The 23,961-nt window shown below is 38.4% G+C and overlaps 1 protein-coding gene and 1 long non-coding RNA gene across 4 annotated transcripts in view; one reads left to right on the forward strand and one right to left on the reverse strand.

Annotated features, from left to right (window-relative positions):
• Positions 1 to 4,553: 4,553 nt before the first annotated feature.
• On the reverse strand, positions 4,554 to 10,714 carry LOC132597046 (uncharacterized). Its single transcript, XR_009563325.1, has 3 exons — positions 10,539 to 10,714; positions 9,759 to 9,846; positions 4,554 to 8,137 (listed from the first exon to the last, which is right to left on the reverse strand). It is a non-coding gene; the product is annotated as an uncharacterized lncRNA (long non-coding RNA).
• A 110-nt stretch (positions 10,715 to 10,824) lies between these two features.
• The window catches only part of SIMC1 (SUMO interacting motifs containing 1), a 95,395-nt gene continuing 82,258 nt past the window's right edge, over positions 10,825 to 23,961 (forward strand). For 2 of the 3 annotated variants that reach the window (XM_030846823.2, XM_030846825.2), the window contains exon 1: positions 10,825 to 11,071. In XM_030846823.2, coding sequence (XP_030702683.1) covers positions 10,943 to 11,071 — 129 coding nt within the window. In that variant the 5' untranslated portion in view covers positions 10,825 to 10,942. Of the gene's footprint in view, positions 11,072 to 13,453; positions 13,587 to 23,961 lie in introns of those variants that run through there. The other variant, XM_070045275.1, reaches the window with a different exon arrangement.

Genomic DNA, 23,961 nt, shown 5'->3' on the forward strand with positions numbered 1-23,961 from the left:
CATGGCATGGATGCTAGCTGCCAGTGAGGAAGCTTTACACTTTCTCAAGATAATCAACCTCACTAATAGTAAAGTAAATGCAAATTATAACAACAAATACCTTTATTCACACATGAGATTTTAAAAAACAAAAAGTGGTAACACCCAGTGCTAAGGGAAATGTATGGAAATAGGTTTTCTCATTCACACTAGAGTGTGAATTGTTAAAATGTTTAAAAATTATTATTATGGAAAATTTCAAACATATATAAAAGAAGACCATTGTATAATCAGCTCCCATTATACCAGCTTCAACAACTATCAACTCATGGCCACTCTTTTTTTTTTTTTTTTTTTTTTTGTGGTACGCGGGCCCCTCACTGTTGTGGCCTCTCCCATTGCGGAGCACAGGCTCCGGACGCGCAGGCTCAGCGGCCATGGCTCACGGGCCCAGCTGCTCCGCGGCATGTGGGATCCTCCCGGACCGGGGCACGAACCCGTGTTCCCTGCATCAGCAGGCGGACTCTCAACCACTGCGCCACCAGGGAAGCCCTCATGGCCACTCTTATTTCATCCATCCTTTCATCCACTTCTTTCCCTCCAGTACTTTTCTGAAGGAAAGTATTTCATCCATAAATATTTCAGTTTGTATCTCTACCATTATCACATCTTAAAAAATAACAAAAACTCCTTAATTTAATGAAATATCTAGTCAGTGTTGCAATTTCCAACTGTTTTACAAATGTCATATTTATTTTCATAGTTTGTGTGAATCGAGATCCAAATAAGGTCCACACACAGCTTTCTAAAGTAAGTAATACGGCCCTACATATTAAAAACAAAATACGTACATATCCTTTGATCTAATAATCCTAGTCCTAACAATCTAAGGATGAATCTATGAGAATATTTACTGTGGCATTGTTTGTAATGACAAAAACTTGAAAACAACTTGAATTTCCACTAATAAAGGAAGAGTAAATTAATGTATACATGTGTAGTATGGATAACTATGTGACTATTAAAAACTCAAGTTGGATCTATAGCTCCTGCTCTGGTGGGCATCCCTGATGAATTAAGCAACAAAGGAAATAACTTAGGAATATATATGGTTTATGATCTGACTTTTGTAAAGACAAGTTCACAATCTTCTATATATTTTTATGTATTTATTTACATGTGTGTGTATGTGTCTATATATATTTGTAGATGTTTACATGGTTATGGAGAAAAATGTGTGGGCTCATGTACCTGAGCAAATGACATTGGTTATATGATCGTTGTCAAGAAAGAGTGTATAAGGCAAAGGGAAATAAGAATAAAATCAGATTAAAACATGGAAAAATAGTTATGGTATATGTTAAATGAAATGTAGAAATCAAAACTCTAGTCATAATATCATTGCAAATGGGTATGTAAAACTGAATGTAGTGGTAACAAAGGACAAAGGAAAACTTAATTTAAGTGTTAGTTTCATCTTGGATTTTTCTTTCCTCAAGAAAGTAACATTGGAAAAAAGAAAAATAGATTAATGTTTTATATATGTGTCTATCTGTATATATATCTATATATATAGAGAGAGATATATCCTCATAACAATCAAATAAATCCATATTTGGTCAATAAATGAGAACAAACCAATTTTTGTCTATTTGATTTTGTCTGTCAAGAATACAAATACAGAAAACATCTGTTCAGATAATTATGTTGTACAAAATTGTGTTAATAACTTCATTTCTTTACTAACTCAAGGCAGCCCACCCAAGCAATCCTGGAATCCTTTAATGCAGTTAAAATTTTAAATCCTGATAATTCCTATAAAACTGAGGCTGGCACTGTGGTCATTAATACAATTTGGCCTAAATTGGTGACCTAATCCAATTATTACTCAAATCAGAAATGTAAAATTTCTTCACTCTATGTTTTCTACTACACTTACTGCTAATGAACAAATTGTTAGATACAAAGACAGGATTTAAGTAATTCATCCTCCCCCAAATAGTTTCCTATATTCTTCTAATTTAACAGATTGCTTGTGCACAGTTTCTTTTGAACTGTTTCCCCAAGAGTCCACCAGTGCCATAGGTAACTGACTCAATTCTCCCACTACTTTCCTCCATTCAACTTAAATTAATGAACTACCATGATGCCAAATGTTCCTTCAAATAGTATGTACCAACTCAGACAACTGTAAACAGAAATGTAAAGCCAACGTTAAAATGGCATGGCCATAAAATGATTCAGAATGTGCTTACAATTTTTAAATACTATTGTTCACTTGACAATTACAAAGTTAGTTTAATTTTTTTCTCCATAGAATTCACAGACTCCCAGGAGGTCTGGGCACACAAATAGAGAAGGAGATTTAGAATTTTTAAGAAGCTTACTGAGGAAAGCAACTAGGATGATAACATCATCAATCAGCCTAATAGTTCAACTCTAATTTACAGCTGATTACCCCTGCAATTAGGAGGAACTATTTAGTTCCTGTTTCTTTTTTTCTCCCACTTGGACCATTCCCCCATCGAACGATGAAAATTGTTTTGAAAAATTTGACAAAGAATTTGGCTTTAAATAAGGAATTCCATTTCTAGAAATCTAACTTAAAGAGATATTTGGTCCAGATAAGTATGTAAGTATAAGAATACTTGAAACTGCAGTATGATGTTGTAAACATCCTAAGTGTTCATTATTAGGTAGTTGAATAAATTATAAAATAATGTAATACTTTGCTCATTAAACATTAGGTATTCATACAAATTCTACTGATAGCTATTGAAAAAGATGAACAGCCCAGGAGAAAAAAAATAGTGAATGTGTATGAACAATTTCAAGAAAAAAACTACAAATGGCCAATGAAATTTTTTTAAGTATCTCAACTTCATTCATAATAAACTAAATGCAAATCAGAACAAGATACCAATTTTAATGTATTTGATTGGCAACAACTAAAATTTTTGATAACCAATGCGTGTGGAAGTTTCAGAAACAAGCACTCAAACACTTTTGTTGGCAGGTTATTTGGTGCAAACTTTCTGGATAATAATTTGGTAAATTTCCATCAAAATGTAAAACACATATATCCTTTAACCCAGTCCTCAATGCTTAGGATTTTCTCTGTAGATATGCTGATAAGACTTAAGATAAGTACATAGATATTCTTGCAACACTGTTCTACCAGTAGGAGTAAAATCTAAACCACACAACAAACAAGCAAAACCCTAGGAACATCCAAAATTACCATGATAGGGAACTAATTAAATAAATTGTGGCACATTCTAACAAATGACTTTTTATGCAGCTCAGAAATATATGCATTATGTTATATTATATTATATATTATAATATATATTTTTTATACCTTGCAGTTAGGGAACTATCCCCATAACATATTAAATGAAAAAGCAAAGTAAATAACTGTGTATACTATGATCTTTTGTGTTAAAAACAGACAAAAAGGAGATAGAAAGATAGAAATAAGTATATATAAATACGTTTGTATGTTTTGAAGGATTCACAAGAAACTAAGAAAGGCATTTTAGCCTTGGGAAGATGAACAAGGAAAGGGAGGGTGGCTCTCAACATTCACTTTTTATTTGGTAACTTTTCGTAGCATGAATTTTCTAATCTCATAGATTTGTTTCTTTTAATTTAACAAACTGTTCCCTACAGGTTATCAGGGATGGGAGAATGTTTGCTTCTTTGTGCTTTTCTATAAAATAAGAGCAAATCTCATACTATTTTAAAAATATTATCATGAGTCAAAAAATGGATATTGTAGATCTATATCCACTGACAGAGAAAACTGTAAGGACTTTTTTTTTTAATTTAAGAAAGCCCAATTGCAGTACAATGTGCATACTATGATCCCATTTATATAAAATTGTATGTTGGCACCTGTGGGTATTGACATTAAGAAATGTCTGGAAAGATATTATCAAAGTGCAATGTTATTACACATTCTGTTTTGTAACCATTCTAAATTGCCTTAATTTTCTCAAAATGAGGATGCATCATCTTTGAACACAGTAACACAAAATTTTAATATAAACTCTGACATCTATTTGATATCTCAGCAAACTAGAAGCTGGAATGGAAACAAGGAAAGGATAAGAAAATGATTTAAATAAAGTTATGCACACTGAGAGGCTGCCTACTAAAGCAGTCCAGTGCAAAATCGAGGAGTGACCCAAAACTGGGAGTTTATACCTAGAATCCAGCAAGGGGAACAGAGTGTTCCCTAGGCAGGAGAGAAACCTGAGCTGGACAGCTTTAGCATAAACAAAAGTGGGTCTGCAGGCACTGACTTGCCACAATGAAAAAAATAAAAATAAAAAAACCTTTTAAAGATGTATATCCACTAAAAAAGTCCCCATTAATAAGTAAGGAAGCCCTGTTGCTTAGAACATTTTTACTGCAAATCATGGTTTCAAATCTCCATACTAAAGCAGACATGCTTTTTGGATAAAGCTGAAAATACATGTCATTTTGAATAAGTACATATGAATATAGGTAAATGTTAAAAAAAAAAAAAAACTCTAGAGGGGTAAACACAGCAGCACTGAAGAGGAGGAACCAGAATCAGGATGGAGGAGGTGGTCAAAGAGGCCACCTTGTCTATAACGTTTGAATTTTTTAATAAAAGGAAAGTATTCACATATTTTTATTGTGGTTAAAATATACATAAAATTTACATTACAGCCATTTTTAATGTTCAATTCAGTGGCACAGTACGGTCACAATATTATGTAACCATCAGCACTCTCAACTTCTAGAACTTTTTCATCATCCCAAATAGAAACTCTGTACCCATTAAATAACTCCCCATTTCCCTTCCCCCAACCCCTGATAACCTCTATTTTTCTGTCTCTATGAATTTACCTATTCTAGGTAACTTACGTAAGTAGAATCATAAAATATTTGTCTCTTTGTGACTGGCTTATTATATTTAGCATAGTTTCCTAAACTTTCATCCATGGTGTAGCATATGTCATAATTTCCATCCTTTTTAAGGCTGAATAGAATTCCACTGTGTGGATATACCATTCATCTGCTGATGAATCCTTGGGTGATTTCTACCTTTGGCTATTATGAATAATGCTCTGTAGATTGGTGGATAAGTATCTGTTTGAGTCCCTGCTCTCAAGGCTTTTGGGAAAATATCTAGGAGTCAAATTGCTGGATCATATGGTAATTCTAACTTTTTGAGGAACTGCCAAACTGTTCTCCCCAGCAGCTGCACCATTTTACATTCCCACCAGCAATGCATGAGGGTTCCAATTTCTCCACATCCTTGCCAAAACTTGTTTTTCCCTTTTTTTTTCTAATAATAAGCCACCCTATGGGTGTGAAATGTTATCTCATTGTGGTTTTGATTTGCATTTGCACATTTTTTTCATGTACTATAAATGTTTAATTAAAATTTATTTTAGAAGAAGAAAGTAAGGGATCAGGATTTGTTTTCTTCATTCACAAGCAAGGGATACCTTCTTCACTGCTAAGCTCTGTGATAGAGGCCAGGGCTGTCCTGCTCACAGTTGCATCCCCAGCCCCTAACAAGGTGCCTGGTACCTAGTAGGCACTCATTAAATAGAGTATCCATTTGAGGAATAAATGACTGCATTATCCTCCCAATTTATGTATGAGAGTTGAGGGGAATAAGTCTATGAAGAAGTGTCACCTTGAAAAATATACATGCAAATATTATTCAGCCATAAAAAAAAAGGAAATCCTACCATTTGTGGCCATATGGTTAGACCTTGAGGGCATTTTCCCAAGTGAAATAATTCAGACAGAGAAAGACAAATACTATATGATCTCACTCATACGTGAATCTAGAAATGCAAAACTCAGAGAAAACGAGAGTAGAATGGTGGTTACCAGGGTCTGGGGGTTGGTGGGGGGAATGGGAAGATGATGGTCAAAGGGTACAAACTTTCAGTTATAAGATGAATAAGTTCCAGGGATCTATGTACAGCATGATGACTATAGATAATAATACTGTATTATATACTTAAATGTTGCTTTACTGTTCTCACCATAACAACAACAACAAAATGGTAATTATGTGAGATAAAGGATGTATTAACTAACCTTATTGTGGTAAACATTTCCCAATATATACATATATAAAAACATCACACTGTACACCTAATACTTACACAATGTTATATGTCAATTATATTTCAATAAATCTGGAAAAAATAATATAAGTCATCCAGAGGAAAAAGAAAAATACACATACATACTAATTTCTGAAAAAAACATCATCATAAACTTGGGAAGTCTTGGGTAGCAGCCTGTTTCAAGACAGATGCAGGATGGCCAAGAAAACATAAGTGACACTACTTAATGGTTTTAAGAAAGGCAACTTCGGGGTGGTATTCATCCATCTGGGTTGCCAGATAAGGACAAGGAACTTTTCAAGTGTATTCATATTATACAACCAGGGACCCTATATTTCCTGAGTTTCAGGCAGGATGGCTGATGAGAAAGATATATACAATCGGAACACTGTTGTACCCCTGAAGTCTTATCACTATTTGTGTGTTTGAAAGTCAGTTACTAATATTAATCACTTTATCATAAATTCTGCAACAGAAGTAGATATTTGAATTTTTTTCCAATTTGTTCATAAATCCATGAATGAACATTACTTATTGTAGATGGCAACCATCCATTGCTTTTCTCTAGCTAAAGAGGATGGAGGCCATTCATCTTGTTCTCCCATTCCTTTCCCACAAGTTTAAAGTGCAGTAAACTACTCCTCTCTCCACTCCTCAAGCTGAGAACTTGTCTGAAAGTCACGGAACTATTGCCCTGCATGAGCCCCTGATGCCCCTAGGGGTGAAGGAAGGGAGGAGAGAGCTAGTTGATGCTAAGAGAAGAGCACCAAGATGGGAGCTGCCTGCATTCCCTTCCTCCTTGAGTTATGCACGTAAATTCTCCATGGGTGAGTCAACTGGAGAGCACAGAAGGTGGCTGAGGCTTAAGGCCCTTGCTGGCACTCCCCAAGAAGCCCCTCCAGACAAAGATCCCCCAACAACAAAAGGCTATATGTTAGACTGCCCCTGGCAGGGACTGGTGGGGATGTCTGGGAGAAAGGGTTTAGATTGACCTCTCCTACATTAGAGAGTGCACAGGGGAGGCCCCAGAGAGCAACAATGTGCCCATTCCAAGTAAGAAAGCTGGCATCCGGACTCCTGACACATTGGGAGAACCGTTACTGAAGTAGCAACAACCAGAAGAAAAAGAACAGATAACTCTTCATGGACAGTCTTGCAGAGAACATTCTTTCTCCCTCCTCCTCATCCTTACTTAGGAGCAGAGCCAAGCAGAAAGAAAGGGAGTGACATTACCACTCCCTCCACTAAGAACTGTTGTAGCCACAAGTCCACCTGCACCAGGAGAACGGGAAGAGCTATGAATTAAATAAGAGATTAAAGATTTTAAACGGGCAGGCCTAAGTCATAATACTTGGAATGGTACTGTATTAGTTACTGAAAGTGACTGCAATTATGGGACCAGAGTAGAATATTCTTAAGGGAATCCGTTCAACAGAGTTAAGTGAATTTCTAAAGACAGTGGTAATGGTTATAGGGGAAACAAATTAAATCGCTTCATATTTATATCTCACAAGTGAAGACTTTACAAACTGGCTATATACTTATCATAATCTATAATTATTTACTAGTTTATTGTCTTCCCCATAAACTATAAGCACCATGGATCAGAGACCATGTCTATGTTGTTCACTATTGTATCCCTCGAGTACAGCATATATGCTCAACAATAATTTGATGAATGTAGATTCCTTATCTTTTAAAGATACAAACTGAAATGTCTGCAGAATAAACAATGTGATGTCTGATATTTACCTTAAAATAATTCAGGAAGGTAGAGGTGAGACAGTGCGTGGGAATATAAACAGAACAAGATTGATAATTCTTAAAGCTGGATGATGGGTACACGGGGTTCATTATAATCTCTTTTGTTTAAGTTTTTAAAATAGTGGTAGGGCCTCCCTGGTGGCGCAGTGGTTGAGAGTCCGCCTGCCGATGCGGGGAACACGGGTTCGTGCCCCGGTCCGGGAGGATCCCACATGCTGCAGAGTGGCTGGGCCTGTGAGCCATGGCCGCTGAGCCTGCGCATCCGGAGCCTGTGCTCCACAACAGGAGAGGTCACAGCAGTGAGAGGCCCGCGTACCGCAAAAAAAAAAAAAAAAAAAAAAAAAGTGGTAAAATTATAATTGTTTCTTAATTTTTTTCTCAACATAATATAAAAACATCTAAATATACATAAAAGGTAAAAGTGAACACCCATATAACGACCATGTATTTGACAATGTTAATGTTTTATTATATTTATTTACCCACATCTATCTTTCTATACATTTATCCATCTTATTTTTGATGCATTTCAAAGTAATTTGCAGACTTCATTACACTTCACTCCTTAACACTATAGCATGCATATCATAAACCTCAAAAATTTTTACCATTTCTTTTTTTTTAAGGTAAAATTTACTTACAGTGAAATCATATATTTACTATATGTAAACATATCATATATTTACTATATAAAATAACATTAATATAATCTACACAAAATACATATTATTTATATTTGTCCTTATATTTAGAAGTTCATGGCATGTTATGTTTGTGTTCTTCCAAAATTCATATGGTGAAACTCTAACCCCACAATGTAATGGTATCTGGAGATGTGGTCTTTGGAAGGTAATTAAGGTTAGATTAGAGTAGGGCATGAGGGCATGAGGGTATCCTCATGATAGGATTAGTGCCCTTATAAGAAGGCCATTAATCCTCACCCTCACCCTCCCCTCTCCCTGCATGCACCCACTGGGGAAAGGCCATTTAAAGTTATACTGAGAAATCTGCAACCCAAGGAAAGAGTCTTCACTGGGAACTGAATTGGTCAGCACCTTAATCTTGGAATTCCCAGCCTCCAGGACCGTGAGAAAATAAATTTCTGTTGTTTAAGCCACCAGTCTATGGTATTTTGTCATGGCAACCTGAGTACACGAAGGCATAGTGTTATTAGGAAGCCACTGAAGGGGTTCATTACATACTTTCTTAAAGAGCACTCTGGCTGAGTGTGGAGGAAGGAATGAAATAGGACAAGAATAGGTTCAGGAAGACTGGATAGGAGACTATGACTACTGACTAGACTAGAGGTGATCTTAGCTTGCCTAGAATCATAAGAGCAGAGACCAAAAGAAGCAAGTGAGTACAAGAAATATTTAGGGGGTAAAAGAGACAGGATTTGTTGAGAGCATAAAGCTGTGCCATTGCTGGCTGGTAGTACCACCAGTCACTAAAGTAGGGAACATAGAGAAGAAGCAGGCTTTATTTTTGGAGGGCCAGGTAGGGGGATGGAGGTTGAGTTCAGTTTTGGACATATTCAACTTGAGATGCCTATGAGGTTCAACAGACATTTGGATATATATATCCGGAGCTTTGAGGACAGGGCTGGGCTGGGGATAAACATATGGGGGTCACCAGCATAAAAATTATCATTAAAGCATGGAAACGATTGAGATTGTGTAGGGAGAAGTATGGGAAGGTCATGAGGAACACCATGATTTAAGGAGTGAGTTAGAGGAGCAGGAGTCAGCTAAGAATGAAAAGAAGTGGTAACAAAGGTGCTGAGCCACAGAAGCCCAAAAAAGAAGTTAAATAAACTAAATGTTTAATGGCATTTGGTGAAGACAAACAACTTAATGAATCCCTTCACAACAAGGATGATTTCAAACATACCACCAGAACATCTGAAATCTGTTGGCCATTGATCTGAGGTTTTCAATGCGTGGTCCCCACAAGAGCAGCATCAACATCACCTGGGAACCTGTTAGAAATGAAAACTGGGTGGCCCCACCTCATAAACCTACTAAGTCAGAAATCCTGGGGTGTGGCCCAGCAATCTGTGTTTTAACAAGCCTTCTGGGTGATTCTGATGCTCACTAAAGTTTGAGAATCGCTGCTCTAAGCAGTGCTTAGATAGCACCTGACAACCATTCCTTTAGGAACCAATCCCCTTTCCGATAAACACATTTTCCTTGAGCTCTGTTAATACATTCTGCCAAATTGCTAGAGCCTGGGCAGCAAGATTTGGTCAATACCCCATTTATTGTAACACAGATCCTATCCTGATTTTAACGTTCCTGCTCAACAACCAACTACCTACCGCTTCTCCCTCCACTGGGTGTATCTTTTTTTCTTATTCATAACCTCTAAATATAATGTCTGCTCCTTCATCGCTTCTCTTTGTGCATTTTTTTCAGTCTCTGATCCTGCTACCAACTGAACAAATCTCTAAATCTCAGTTTAAATTCCTGAGTGACATATCTTGTTGGTGAAACCACAAATTGGTACAATTTAGTAATTTGGCATCATTTATCAGAACAGAAACAGCGCCTTCGACCTAGTAATTCCACTTCTAGGAAATGATCCTACAAAGGTACTTGCACGTGTGCAGAAAAGGGACGCTCTTCGGGTGAGTATGTCGAGGCTGTCTGGGTCAGAGAGGCCTGTTCACACCTCACTTCACACTTGAGTCAGAAGCAGCAGGGGAAGCCCTCACAGCCTCAGCGTCCCGCACGGCCGTCCCCAACACCGGCCCAAGCCGGCTGCGACTTGATTTTCTCTCGCTTTCCGGGAAGGGAGAACGAGTGCCACCGCCAAAAGCCGTGACCGCGGCCCTACCGGCCGCTAGCCGCCCGCCGCCTGCCGCCCGCCGCCAGCCGCCAGGGGGCGGTGCTCCGGAGGGGCCGGAAGGGGCCGACGGGGCGGGGATCGGGGCGGGGCAGTCGGGGTGATGGCCCCGGTTGTCGTCGCCGCCGTCGCCGCCGCCGCCTCAGCAGTAGTAACCGAAGTCAACGCCGCCGCTGCCGCCTCCCGGGTTGCCGGCCGTCCGCGCGCTGGCTCGGCCGGGACCCGCAGCCATGGAGGACTTCATCGTGATCTCGGACGACAGCGGCTCCGAGAGCTCCGGGGGGACCCGCTCGGGCCGGGCGCGGAGGCTCCGCCGGGCCCTGTCCCGGACCACCGGCGCGCTGCCCCGCCGGACCGTGGTGAGTGAGCGAGCCGCCGCTTCCCGAGCCCCGCCGCGACCGGAGCGTCGCCTCCGCTTGGGCCACCCTCGGCCCGGCCCGCTGGCTCCGGCGGCCCCGCCGCCCGACCCTGGGCGCCTCACAGCTGCAACCGCTTCCCGCCTTGCCGCCTTCCTGTCGTGTTCTACCCTGAGGAGTGCGGCTGGCCTGGGTCGGGAGCCGGGCCTCCCGGGCTCCGCACTCAAGCCCGAGCGGGCTGAGGCTGGAGAGTGGCCGCCGAGCACATGGACGAGGTCCGGGTGCGGGGGGTGCAGGAGCCCACAGCGGGCGGCGGTCTCAGGCCGGGGCGTGCGCTTCCCCGAGCCTTGGCGGGGGTGGCGGCCGGGGGGCCCGGGGGCACGCAGGGTCCTAGGGGTAGTCCCGGACCTCGAGGCGGGGACGCGGGAGCGTGTAATTGTTTGGCTTGTGGTGGGTACAGATGTATGCAGGGAGGTAACAGGAGCCCGGGCGGGGAGGGAGGGAAGCTGGGGCCTGGGCCAGATGGTGGCCGCGCTCCAGGGCCTGGCAGCCAAGCGAGGGGCCCGATTTTGGAGTTGTGCAGGAGGGCCGTTTATTTCTCTTAGGAAACATTTACCAGGCTCTAAAGGAATAAGGAGGGAAACATCTTGCATGATTTCTTTTTCCCTCAGGCTCTTTGTCCTTCTTCTTAAGGTAGTGAATAAAACATCTGTGGTCCCTGCCTTTCTAGAATCCTCCACAGGTATTTATTGAACCCCTACTATGGGCCTGATGTTCTAAGAGCTGGGGATGCGATGGAGAACACAACATTCGCGGCTTCTGTCATAGAAGGTGATATAATCAACAAGTGGCTATTGAGTACTCAAGGGATGGGAGGTGGGCAAGGCTTTCTATCAGGAGACTCCCAGCATCAGACTTCCAACAATCTTCCCAGCCTCCCAAAGCCACACCCCAGAAATAACAGAATTGTCACACTGATGTTATTTGTAAACCCCTTTCTTCCTTTGCAAATACTTCATCAAGACAAATCTAGCTTCTGCTTCTCCAATCCCCTTCCCATTGTTTGTAGTCCCTAAGCCTCCACTGTGAGCCACTTGAGGTATAGTGCTAAATCTAGGAGGTCACTGTAGAATAAATGGCATGCAAAACCAATTAACTTATAGTGCTATGTTGCCATGATTCAAGCAAGAGGGATCCTCAATAAATTTCAGTAAAGAATTTAGATGAGATGGACAGACAAAAGATTTTCAAGGTAAAAGTGACCCAACTTGGGAAGTGAATGGATGTCCCTAGTGCTGTGACAGTGTGAGGGACATACTAGATCCACAATAAATATTTGTTGGATGAAAGAATGGTTGACGGAATGGGAGAGCGAGCAGTTCAGATGGATGTTTGACGATGAGAGCAAATACAGTAGGAGCAGGCTTGGGGTGGAGGGAATGCTGCATTCAGTTTGAACGACAGAGGACTTGAACTCTGGAGAAAAGTCAGGACTGGAAAGATTTGGTAACCATCTAAACAGAAAGGAGCATCGAAGGTCTAATTGTGACCGAGATAATCAAGGGAAAGAATATAGAAAGAAAAGAGGTGGAAGAAAAAAATACTGCAGAATAACTCCCAACTGCATCTCCTCCCAGTTCCTCCTCTTTCCTATTCCTCCTTCTCTCAATCCCCCTTTAATTTGTCCTTCCTACTAACTTTGTCCTTTGCTCCCAAGTGGTATCCATCTTCCCTCATCCTGGGTCAGCTTCCTTCTTCAGGTGCCCAGATGTCATCCTTATCCCAATCTGTCGCGTGTGTTGTGACCCTTCACACACATACATAGGGGCACTCTCAAACTGCCCCCCTCCCCTCCCTTGTGACCACCCAACCAAGCATTTTGATTTGGAGCTTTTCGAATTGAAGAGAAATGAAGGGCAAGTTCCAGAGTAGTACCCAGTGTAAATCTTGCTTCTCCAGAGACTTACTCCACCTTTCTAAAAACTCTGGGCTAGTTCTCCTTTTATCTTTCTTGCAAGTTAGATAAGGGTGGTATGATAACCACACAAAAGATCAGAGGCATTGAGAGAGCAAGGTTATAAAGCCTCAAGCGCCTTTGTCCAGCTTTTTCTCAAGGCCCTGAGGTCAGAGAAACCTCTGTTTAAATACGGAACTCGGAACTCCCCCACCTCCCCCCCGCCCCCAACAGCTGTGTGAGCTTTGGCAAGTTCTGTCATCTCTCTCAGATTTTGCATTTGAGAACATTAATACCTACCTGGCAGGACCATTAGAAGGTTTTTAATGAAGCAATGCAAGGAAAATGCCAGCATAAATGATAGCTTTTGCTACACTTTGTGCTGTTTCTCAAGCTTGGGAAGCAATGAAATGAAAGAAACAAGTTTTGTAATTTTTTTTTCTTTTTTACAAATATTGACTGAGGGGAAACAACTTGCTTGAATTCAGGAAATCAGAAACCCATCTCCAATGCTGAAGTTGATGTTTCTGAACTTCTGGCTCTTAACCTGGGCTTTAGTCTTCAGTAAGTTGATGAAATGTGTCTGTGTTTTTTTATAATATTTATTGCTTTTTTTCCCCCCTACTTATAAAAGCAGAACATATTCAGATAATTTTGGTTGCCCTAATTACAAAAAATTGAGAAATGTATATAGAAAAAAATTTAATTGCCCTTAATCTCGCTATCCAAAAATAACCAATGTTAACATTTTGAAGTATGCCTGGCTAAACTTTTATTTGTAAATACCAGTGTGCACTCATACATAGCCATGTGTCATCCCCATATGTTTTTGCAAAAATGAAGTCTTGCTATACTTCATTGTTTTCAGTTTGCCTTTTCTTTTAATATACTTTTTATCTCTTTCTGCATCAATAAATACACATCACCAATATTTTTAATGTATTTCATTGTACAGATTTATAATTACATTTCTCTTTTCCTATAAATGGATATTATGCTGCCATTTCTAAATTTTCTCTATTATAAACAACTCAGAAATTTCCTCATAAATAATCTTTGTACCTTTGTTTGTTTGTTTGTTTGTTTAGGATAAGTTCCTCTTAGAAGTGAGATTGCTGAGTCTAAAGGTATGCCCTCTTTGGAGGGCTTTTGATATATATTGTCATATTTCCTACAGAAATCGTGCACCAATTATATTTTCACCGTACCCCTTTCTCCACTACCTAGTCAATATCTACCCCTAGATCCTGTCAATTTATTCAGTATGTAAATATTTATTGAGCACTTACTATATGCCAGGCACTCTTGTAGTTGCTAAGAATATGGCTGTGTAACAAAACCAAGTCCCTGTTTTTGTGGAGATTTCACTTTAGTCAGAGGGAGACAAAGAATAAACAATCACATAAATGTCATGTCAGAGTGTTAGGAAGAAAAGTAAGGAATTTTTGTTCTTTTAATATTTGCTGATTTGATAGCCAGATTCTGTGAGCTGTCATGGTTTTAATTTTTTCTATGGTTGTGGATTGTGATTCATTCTCTCATTAAATACATATTGAGCACATGCTCTGACCTTGGGTACCAAAGGTGAACAGGATGACAATGGACCTACATTCTAGTGAGGAAATAAGAGCAATAAACTAACAAATAAGTGAACAATGTAATAGAGAATAATTTGGGTGGGGTTGGGAGCGTTAGATTGCGTCTTCAAAGAAGGCCTTTCTGAAGAGTTAATGTTTGATAAGAGAACAAAATGACAGATTTGTTATGAGAAGATCTTGGGGAATAAAGTAGCAGTAAAGGGTGCAGCAAAAACAGAGGCTTGCAATTTGGAAGGGGCATGACTAATTGGAAGAATCAAAAGGCCAGTGGGGCTAGAATGTGAGTGAAGGACAGAGTTGGAAGAGATGAGAAGTAGGTGAGCTAGGTTATATAGGACCTTCTAGACCACAGTAAGGAACTTGGATTTATTCTTATGTAATAAGAAATCTTTGAAGGGTTTTTAGCGGGGGAAAAACATGATCTGATTCACACTTTTAAATGGTGACTTTAGGGGCTTCCCTGGTGGCGCAGTGGTTGAGAGTCTGCCTACCGATGCAGGGGACACGGGTTCATGCCCCGGTCCGGGAAGATCCCACATGCCGCGTAACGGCTGGGCCCGTGAGCCATGGCCGCTGAGCCTGCGTGTCCGGAGCCTGTGCTCCGTGACAGGAGAGGCCACAAGAGTGAGAGGCCCACGTACTGCAAAAAAAAAATAAAGGTGACTTTAGCTACTGTGAGAAGAAAAGACTGTAAGGCAAGGTGACCATATAATTTGTCATCCAAATGGGGATTCTTTTGCAAATGAAAGGAGTTACTAACTGGACCGGGTATCAAGCAACAGGTGAAAACTAAACTGTCCCAAACAAACCAGCTTCACCTTACTATAAGGGGACAAAAGTGGATCAGGGAGATCAGTCTTGGAGGTTTCATTAGTAGTCCAGACCAGAGATAATTGTAGCTTTGTAGGTGGTGCAACTGGAAGACTGGAGAGATATGGAAGGCATTTATAAAGTAAATCCTGATCTTTGGATGTGATTAATGAGGGAAAGGGAGAAATCAAAAATGATGCCCTGGTTTTGGCCTGAACAGCTGGATGCAAGTTGGTGTCAGTCACTGAAGTGAGGAAGACTTGGGGAGGAACAGGGTTGGAGGAAAGATTCAAGATTTCTCTTTAAAAGGTGTTAAATTTAAGATACCGGTGGGAGAGCCAACTGGAGATGCAAGGTATAAGGTTTGTACTGAGTTTGGAAGCCAGGGGAGAAGTCCTGACTAGTTTGGTGTCATTAGCACATAAGTTGTAAAGTCATTGACCTAGAAGAGTTCATCTAGGTTGACAGTGTACAAGAGGAAGAGCATCCAGGATCTAGCCCTAGAGCATGCCACAGTGCCTGGCCCAGGGGAAGGCAAGGGGAGGAGGAGCAGCTAGTGAGGTTGGAGATCAGAGTGTGTGCTTGGCATGTAGGAGAGCTGGACGTCTTCCAAGTTTATTAGAGATCTCTCTCTCTCTCTCTCCATATGTATGTATGTATATATATATATATATATATATATATACACATATATACACACATAGGGTGTGTGCGTGAATTGCCTGTTCTTATCCTATTGGGTTTCTGTTTGTTTGTGTGTTTACTAATTTGTCAGTTTTACTCACATAGTAAAGACTTTTTATAGGTTGGATTGGGTCCTCCAAAAAGATGTGTTGAAGTCCCCACCACCACTACAGAATGTGACCTTATTTGAAAATCAAGTCATTGCAGATGTAATCAGTGAAGATGAGATCATAGAGTAGGGTGGACCCTTAGTCCGATATGACTAGTATCCTTATAAGAAGATGTGAAGACAGAGGGAGTTATGCAGCTGCAAATCAAGGAACACCAGGGATTGCTCGTGACACCAGAAGCTAAGAGAAGGGCACAGAACAGATTCTCCCCTAGAGCCTTGGAGAGAACATGGTCCTGCAGACACCTTGATTTTGGACTTCTGAGCCTCCAGAACTGTGAGAGGATGTTGTTTTAAGCCAGCCAGTTTGTAGTAATTTGTACTAGGAAACTACCCCTGTGTCATACATGTTACATATTTTTCCCCACTTTTGATTTCTTTGGTTTTCTTTACAGAGGTTTTAAATTTTTACATAGTCAATTCTGTCACCCTTTTCCTTTATGATTTCTGTCTTTGTTGTCATACTTAGAAAGACTTTCCTCACTCCTAAGATTATAAATATTTTTTTTTCATTAGTCCACCTGGAATTAGTTTCAAAAAAAGAATAGAAAAAAAAAAAGAATAGAATGGTAATCTAATATTTTTCTCTCCAGATGGTTAGCTAGTTGTCCCAACATCATTTATTGAATTATCTGTCCTTTTTCCCCAGTGGTTTGAAATATTACCTTTATCAACTAATAACCTTCGTGTCTATTTGTGGACTTTGTATTTTGACCTTGTTGCATGCTGTTTTAATAATAAGCAGAGGAAACTTTTCATTGCTCTTCTTTTTTAGAATTTTTCTGGCTAATTTTGCATATTTATTCTTTCAAATAACTTTAAAAATCACTTGGTCAACTTCCAAATAATTTTTACTCTTAAAATTGGGATTGCACTAAATTTAGAAATCTGTAGTTTGTGATGTTTTATTTAATGAAGTTTTACATTTTACATGTGTATTTGTGCATCTTTTTTCTTTATTTTTTTCTTTGTTTTATGTTGAGAAAGATATTTCCTGTCCTGAGATTATTTTCCTATTATTTACTTATTATTGTTCATTGACTATCTCATTTTTAACATTTATTTCTTTAATTCATCTGAAATGCTTTATATAGCATGAAGTATGCTTACCATTTTCCATATACTGTATTGCCTTATTTCTAAGACAACACTGAATCTAAGACTTGCTGTTAGTTTAAGAACAGCTTTTCAAGAAAAAAGAAACTACCGCATGAAATGTATATACTATTAGATGCATCCTGATTGCAGATGTATGAGGGAAACATTCTGGATATTAGAATTTATAATATATGATTTTAATCATTTGTCTGGGAATCATTTCTTAAATAATATTTTTCTCCATTTATCTGAAACACATTTTTTATACCAGATTATTTTAAGCACTTGGATCTATTTCTGGGTTTTCTTTTATGTTTCATTGATTTGTGTATTCTCAATGTCAGAATTTGACTGTCTTATTTTTGTGGTTTGATAGTATTTTTTTTTTTTGGTATCTATTCGAGCAAATACCTCTTCTCACTTTTTTTTTCCCCCAAAAGTTCATGTCTGTTGTGACCATTTAGTCCTCCAAGTGAATTTTAGAATCATCTTATCAAGGATTGCATTAGATCAGGGTTTCTTTGGGCCAGATAATTCTTTGTTGTGGGAAGCTGTCCCGTGCACTGTGGAATGTTTAGTAGCATCTTTGGTCTCTACCCACTAGATGCCAGCCAGTAGCAGCAGCCCCTTCACTTGTGACTACCAAAAATGTCTCCAGATATTGCTAAATGTCTCCTGTGGGGGGCAAAATTGCCCCTGGTTCAGAACCACTACATTAGATTTATAAGTTAATTAAAGGAGTTTAATTTCTTAATAGTATTGTCTTCCTAATTGGAAGCACAGTTTAACTTTAATTTTACAGGGCTTCCTTCTTGGCAGTAATAAAACTTTAAGACTTTATTTGTTTGGGTTCTGTGCCTTTCTCATCAAGGAGCTGGTATTTTGACTCAGAGTGACTGTTTGGTACATAGAACTGACCATGTTAATCATGGTGAGCATCACATAGTAAGAAAAGTTGGTATTTATGCCAGGCACCATGTTGAGTGCTTTGCACGGATTAACTCATGTAATCTTCACTGCAACCCTATGAGGTGTAGGTACTATTATTATCCCTATTTGATAGATGAGGAAACTGAGGTAGGTTCAACCAGGTGCTAACTGATAGAGCAGATTTACCACCACTAGTGTCAGTCTTGAAAATCCTGGGGTGAACTTGCAAACCTCTCACCATGTTTCCAAAGGAACATCCTCTGGGGATGCTGGAAATAGTTAAGTGGAAAAAAGCAAATTGCAAAGTATAATTCTATTTTTCAAATGTGTGTTTTTATCAGAATAGACTCACCAGTGTTTTTTAATCCAAAAATTATTTTTTAAACCCTATCATGTACTTTAAAAATACTTTTTAAATCACTTTCTCTTTCTCAACCCCTTCTCCCCAAAATTGCAAGTTCCCTGCTGGACACAGCCACATACTTAATGCCTCAAACATAGTAGGTGCTCATTAATTATTTATTCAGGGAGAAACAGAATTCTTATTATTGGTTTTCTAAGGAATCCTTTCCTCCTGAGATAAGTTATGTCAAAATACCCTCTGCAATGGGAGAACCAGGGGATAAATAATGGCTTCCAACCCAAGCTAATTTTTTATAAAGATTTTTGGAACTAAAACTATGGATATGTTTTAGAGTAGAAGGCAAAATTCACCTACATTTTTAATTTAAAACATCAGATGTCAAACTATTGATAATTTGGATCTTAAATCAAGGTCGGCTCCCATGTAAGCCTGCAGATCACTTGCCCCGTTCCCCCTTAACAGCTTTATTAAGATATAATTCCATACCATACATAAAATTTGCCCTTAAAATTTCCTGAGTAGTTTAACAATCACCATTGTTTTAGATTTTAGAACATTTTCTTCACTCCAGAAGGAAACGCTATAGTCTCCAGTGGGTTCTCGGGGTTTTTTTTTAAGGTATACAATTTGTGTCATTTAAAAAATAAAATTTCCCCATTTTAAATTATAAAAATTATTTTAAAATTTTAAAGAGGCAAAAAACTCAGGACATCAGAAAGAATGCACCCCTGTCCATTCCCGCTCTCCAGAGATAACTAATAGTTTTCTCTGTGTATGTACACAAACATAGCTAAATGTCTAATTTTTTTCCCAGTGGAGTCATAGTAATTTTTTAAACCACTTAATATATTTTAGGCATTTAAAAAAATATTGGTACCTCATTCAGACTATTGTCCACTTTGTTTACCATGGTATTCCCAGTACATAACATGGTTCCTGGCACACAGTGAGTATTCATTCAATAAATATTTTATCAGCTGCATGTTATTCTCATATAAAAAATGCCATAATTTATTTAACCAGTCCCTTTATTTATTTATTTTAACATCTTTATTGGAGTATAATTGCTTTACAATGTTGTGTTAGTTTCTGCTGCATAACAAAGTGAATCATCTATACATATACATATACCTCTATATCTCCTTCCTCTTGCGTCTCCCTCCCACCCTCCCTATCCCTCTCCTCTAGGTGGTTATAAAGCACCGAGCTGATCTCCCTGTGTTATGCGGCTGCTTCCCACTAGCTGTCTATTTTACATTTGGTAGTATATATAAGTCCATGCCACTCTCACTTCGTCACAGCTTATCCTTCCCCCTCCCCATGTCCTCAAGTCCATTCTCTACGTCTGCATCTTTATTCCTATCCTGCCCCTAGTTTCTTCAGAACTTTTTTTTTTTTAGATTCCATATATATGTGTTAGCATACGGTATTTATTTTTCTCCTTCTGAACCTCTCCCTTATTGATTTTAATTTTTTTGCTATTACAGACTGTGATGTGATGAACTCTCTTGCATGGTCATAAGAATATGTTTTTAGGACAAGTTCCTTACAATGGAATTCTGGAGTTAAAGAGTAATAAGTATTTATAATTTTAATGTATACCACTGTTGTGGACATAATGTCATTCTTTGTGCAATCCTAGTGTCTGAAACCCAGAACTATGTTTGTAAAACTCCCACCTTTGGAGATACAATCTATTTCCTCCTAAAAAAAAAAAGCTGAAATGCCAGATACTCACATTCCCGGGCTCCCTTGCACCTAATGCTTGGACATAGAACCTAGATTATACCAGTCAGAAGTACTTTTTCCAGACTTTGAATTGGAAGCTGGTGATGGGAAAAAGCAGGGTAAGGTAGACTCCATTTTGGTGAGGCAGCAGCAGCAATGGCAATTACATGTAGCAGTAGGGTACAGGGTATAGCTGGCCATGGAAGCTGTGGTGTTTGTGCCCACTGACAGTGATAATCGCATATTCAGTTGTGCACTATGGTTTAGAGCATCAGTTTTGGCTGTGTGGACTCCAAACTTGGTTCTCAGTTTCTCTAGATTCTAGGAGCTACCCTTTTTCTTGCAACTAAGATCACTAGTTGATATATAACCACCAAATTATACTTCAAAATGGATGTAATATATATTCTTATGTGGACAGTGTTTAAGAATACCTGTTTTCTTATACTTTGGCAAACCTGGATATTATCAAATTTCTTAGATTTGTGCCAAATGTAATGGTCTAACTTTTCAATTGCATAGAATTTTGCTGAAAGGAAAAACTCCTCTCAAATAATGAGTTAACTCATTTAATACTATTGAATGATCTACCCAATTATGTGTAAAACTACCTGTGTCATAAACTAAGTTTCCAGATAATTCGGGGCCTATTTTCTACATATTTTAATTACTGTAGCTCTGAAGTTGTCTTGATATTTGGTAGTGCAAAGCCTCCTTATTTGTCTTTTGTTTTCCCTTTAAGTTATTCTTGAGCCTTTCCACTTTCAAAGGAATGTTTGAATCATCTTACTCATTCCTTTAAAAAATACCATTTTTGTTTGGAATTTATTAAATTTATAGGGTAATTTGGGGATAACCAACACTTTTTAAACTTTAAATTTTTGTTATAAAAGATATATGAATAGACTATCTGAATAGACCTATATCTATTAAAGAAATTGAGTCAATAATTTATAACCTTCCAAATCAGAAAACACCAGACTCAGATGGGTTCACTGGTATATTCCACTAAACATTTAAGGAAGAAATTATACCAGTTCTCTACAGAAGATAGCAGCAGGAGGAATAACTCATTCTCTGAGGCCAGCATTACCCTAATACCCTAAAACCAGACAAAGACATTACAAGAAAAGAAAACTACAGACTAATAGCTCTCATTGAACATAGATACAAAAACCCTTAACAAAATATTAGCAATTGAATCCAACAATGTATAAAAAGAATTATACACCACGACCAAGAGGAATTTATTCCAGGTATGCAAATCTGGTTCAACATTTGAAAACCAACTAATGTCATCCACCACATCAACAGGCTAAAGAAGAAATTTTTTCTTCATATGATCATATGATCATATTAGTAGATGCAGAAAAACCGTCTGACAAAATCCAACACCTATTCATGGTAAAAAAGAAAAAAAAAGAAAAAAAACCTCAGCAAACTAGGATTAAAGAGGAAACTTCCTTACCTTGATAAAGAACAACTACAAAAAACCTCTGATACTTAATGGTAAGAAACTTAAAATTTTCCCACTAAGATCAGGAGCAAGGCAAGGACATCCTCTCTCACCAGTGCTTTTCAGTATTGTACAGGAAGTCCTAACTAATGCTATTAGACAAGAAAAAGTATACAGATTAGGAAAGAAGAAATAAAATTGTCTTTACTCACAGATGTCATAATCACCTATGTAGGAAAAAATCCAAAAGAATTAACACCAACAACAACGAAAACTAATAAGCGATAATAGCAAGACTGTAGGATGCAAGGTCAGCTTACAAAAGTCAGTCACTTTCCTGTATACCAGCAGTGAACAAGTGGAATTTGAAATTAAAAACATATTACCATTTACATTAAAACCTAAAAAAATGAAATACTTAAGTATAAATCTCATAAAACATGTACAAGATCTATGTGAGGAAAACTATAAAACTGATAAAATATATCAAAGAAGAAATAAATAAATGGAGATATATTCCGTGTTCATAGAAAGGAAGACTCAATATTGTCAGGATGTCAGTTCTTATGAACCGGATCTATAGATTCAATACACTCCCAGTCAAGATCCTAGCAAGTTATTTTGTGGATATCAGTAAACTGATTAAGGTTTATATGGAGAAGCAATAGCCAACTAAATATTGAAGGAGAAGAACAAAGTCAGAGGACTGTCACTACCTGACTTCAAGACTTACTACAAGCTACAGTAATCAAAACAGTGTGGTATTGATGAAAGAATAGACAAATAGATCAGTGGAACAGAATAAAAAGCCCTGAAATAGACCCACATTACTATAGTCCACTGATCTTTGACAAAGGAGCAAAAGATAGTCTTTTCAACAAACGGTGCTGCAACAACGACATTCACATGCAAACAAATGAATCTAGACACAGACCTTACAACTTTCATAAAAATTAACTCAGAATGGATCATAGACCTAAACATAAGATGCAAAACTGTAAAATTCTCAGAAGATAGCATAGGAGAAAACCTAGATGACTTTGGGTTTGGCAGTGATGTTTTAGATACAACACCAAGGACATGATCTATGGAAGAAATAATTGCTAAGCTGGACTTCACTACTACTAAAAACTTCTCTGTGAAAGACAAGAGAATGAGAAGATAACACAGACTGGAAAAAAATATTGCAAAAGACACATCTGATAAAGGACTGCTTTGAAAATATGCAAAGAGCTCTTAAAACTCAACAATAAACAACCTGATTAAAAAATGGACAAAGGACATAAACAGATACGTCATCAAAGAAGGTATATAGATGTCAAATAAGTGTATGAAAAGATGTTCAACATCATGTGCCATTAGGGAATTGCAAATTAAAATAACAATGAAATATTACTACATTTGGATTTTAGACTACCCAAAATCCAAAACAAACACCAAATGCTGGTGAGGATGTGGAATAATGGAATTCTCACTCATTACTGGTGGGAATGCAAAATGGTACAGCAAATTTGGAAGACAGTTGGGCAGTTTTTTACAAAACTAAATGTGTTCTTACCATAAAAACCAGCAATTGTGCTCCTTGGTATTTACCCAGATGAATTGTAACTTATGTCCACACAGAAAACCGAATACAGATGTTTATATCAGCTTCGTTCATAATTGCCGAAACTTGGAAGCAACTAAGATGTCCTTCAATAAGTGAATAGATAAGTAAACTGTGGTACATCCAGATGGTGGAATATTATTCAGCACTAAAACGAAATAAGCTATCAAGCCATGAAAATACTTGGTGTAAACTTCAATGGCTTTTTTCACTTAGTAATACGTAATCTGAAAAGACTACATACTGTATGATTCCAACAATGCGACATTCTGGAAAAGTGAAAACTGTGGAGACAGTGAAAAGATTACTGGCTGCCAGGGGTTAATGGAGAGCGAGACCTGAATAAGAAAAGCGCAGGATTTTTCAGGCAGTGAAACTATTCTGTATGATACTACAATGGTTACACATGTCATTATACACTTGTCAAAACCCATAAAATGTACAGCACCAAGAGTAAACCCTTAATGTAAACTATGGGCTTTGGGTGTTGATAATG

Source organism: Globicephala melas, chromosome 3, assembly GCF_963455315.2.
Source record: "Globicephala melas chromosome 3, mGloMel1.2, whole genome shotgun sequence".
In the NCBI taxonomy this organism is placed as follows: Eukaryota; Metazoa; Chordata; class Mammalia; order Artiodactyla; family Delphinidae; genus Globicephala; species Globicephala melas.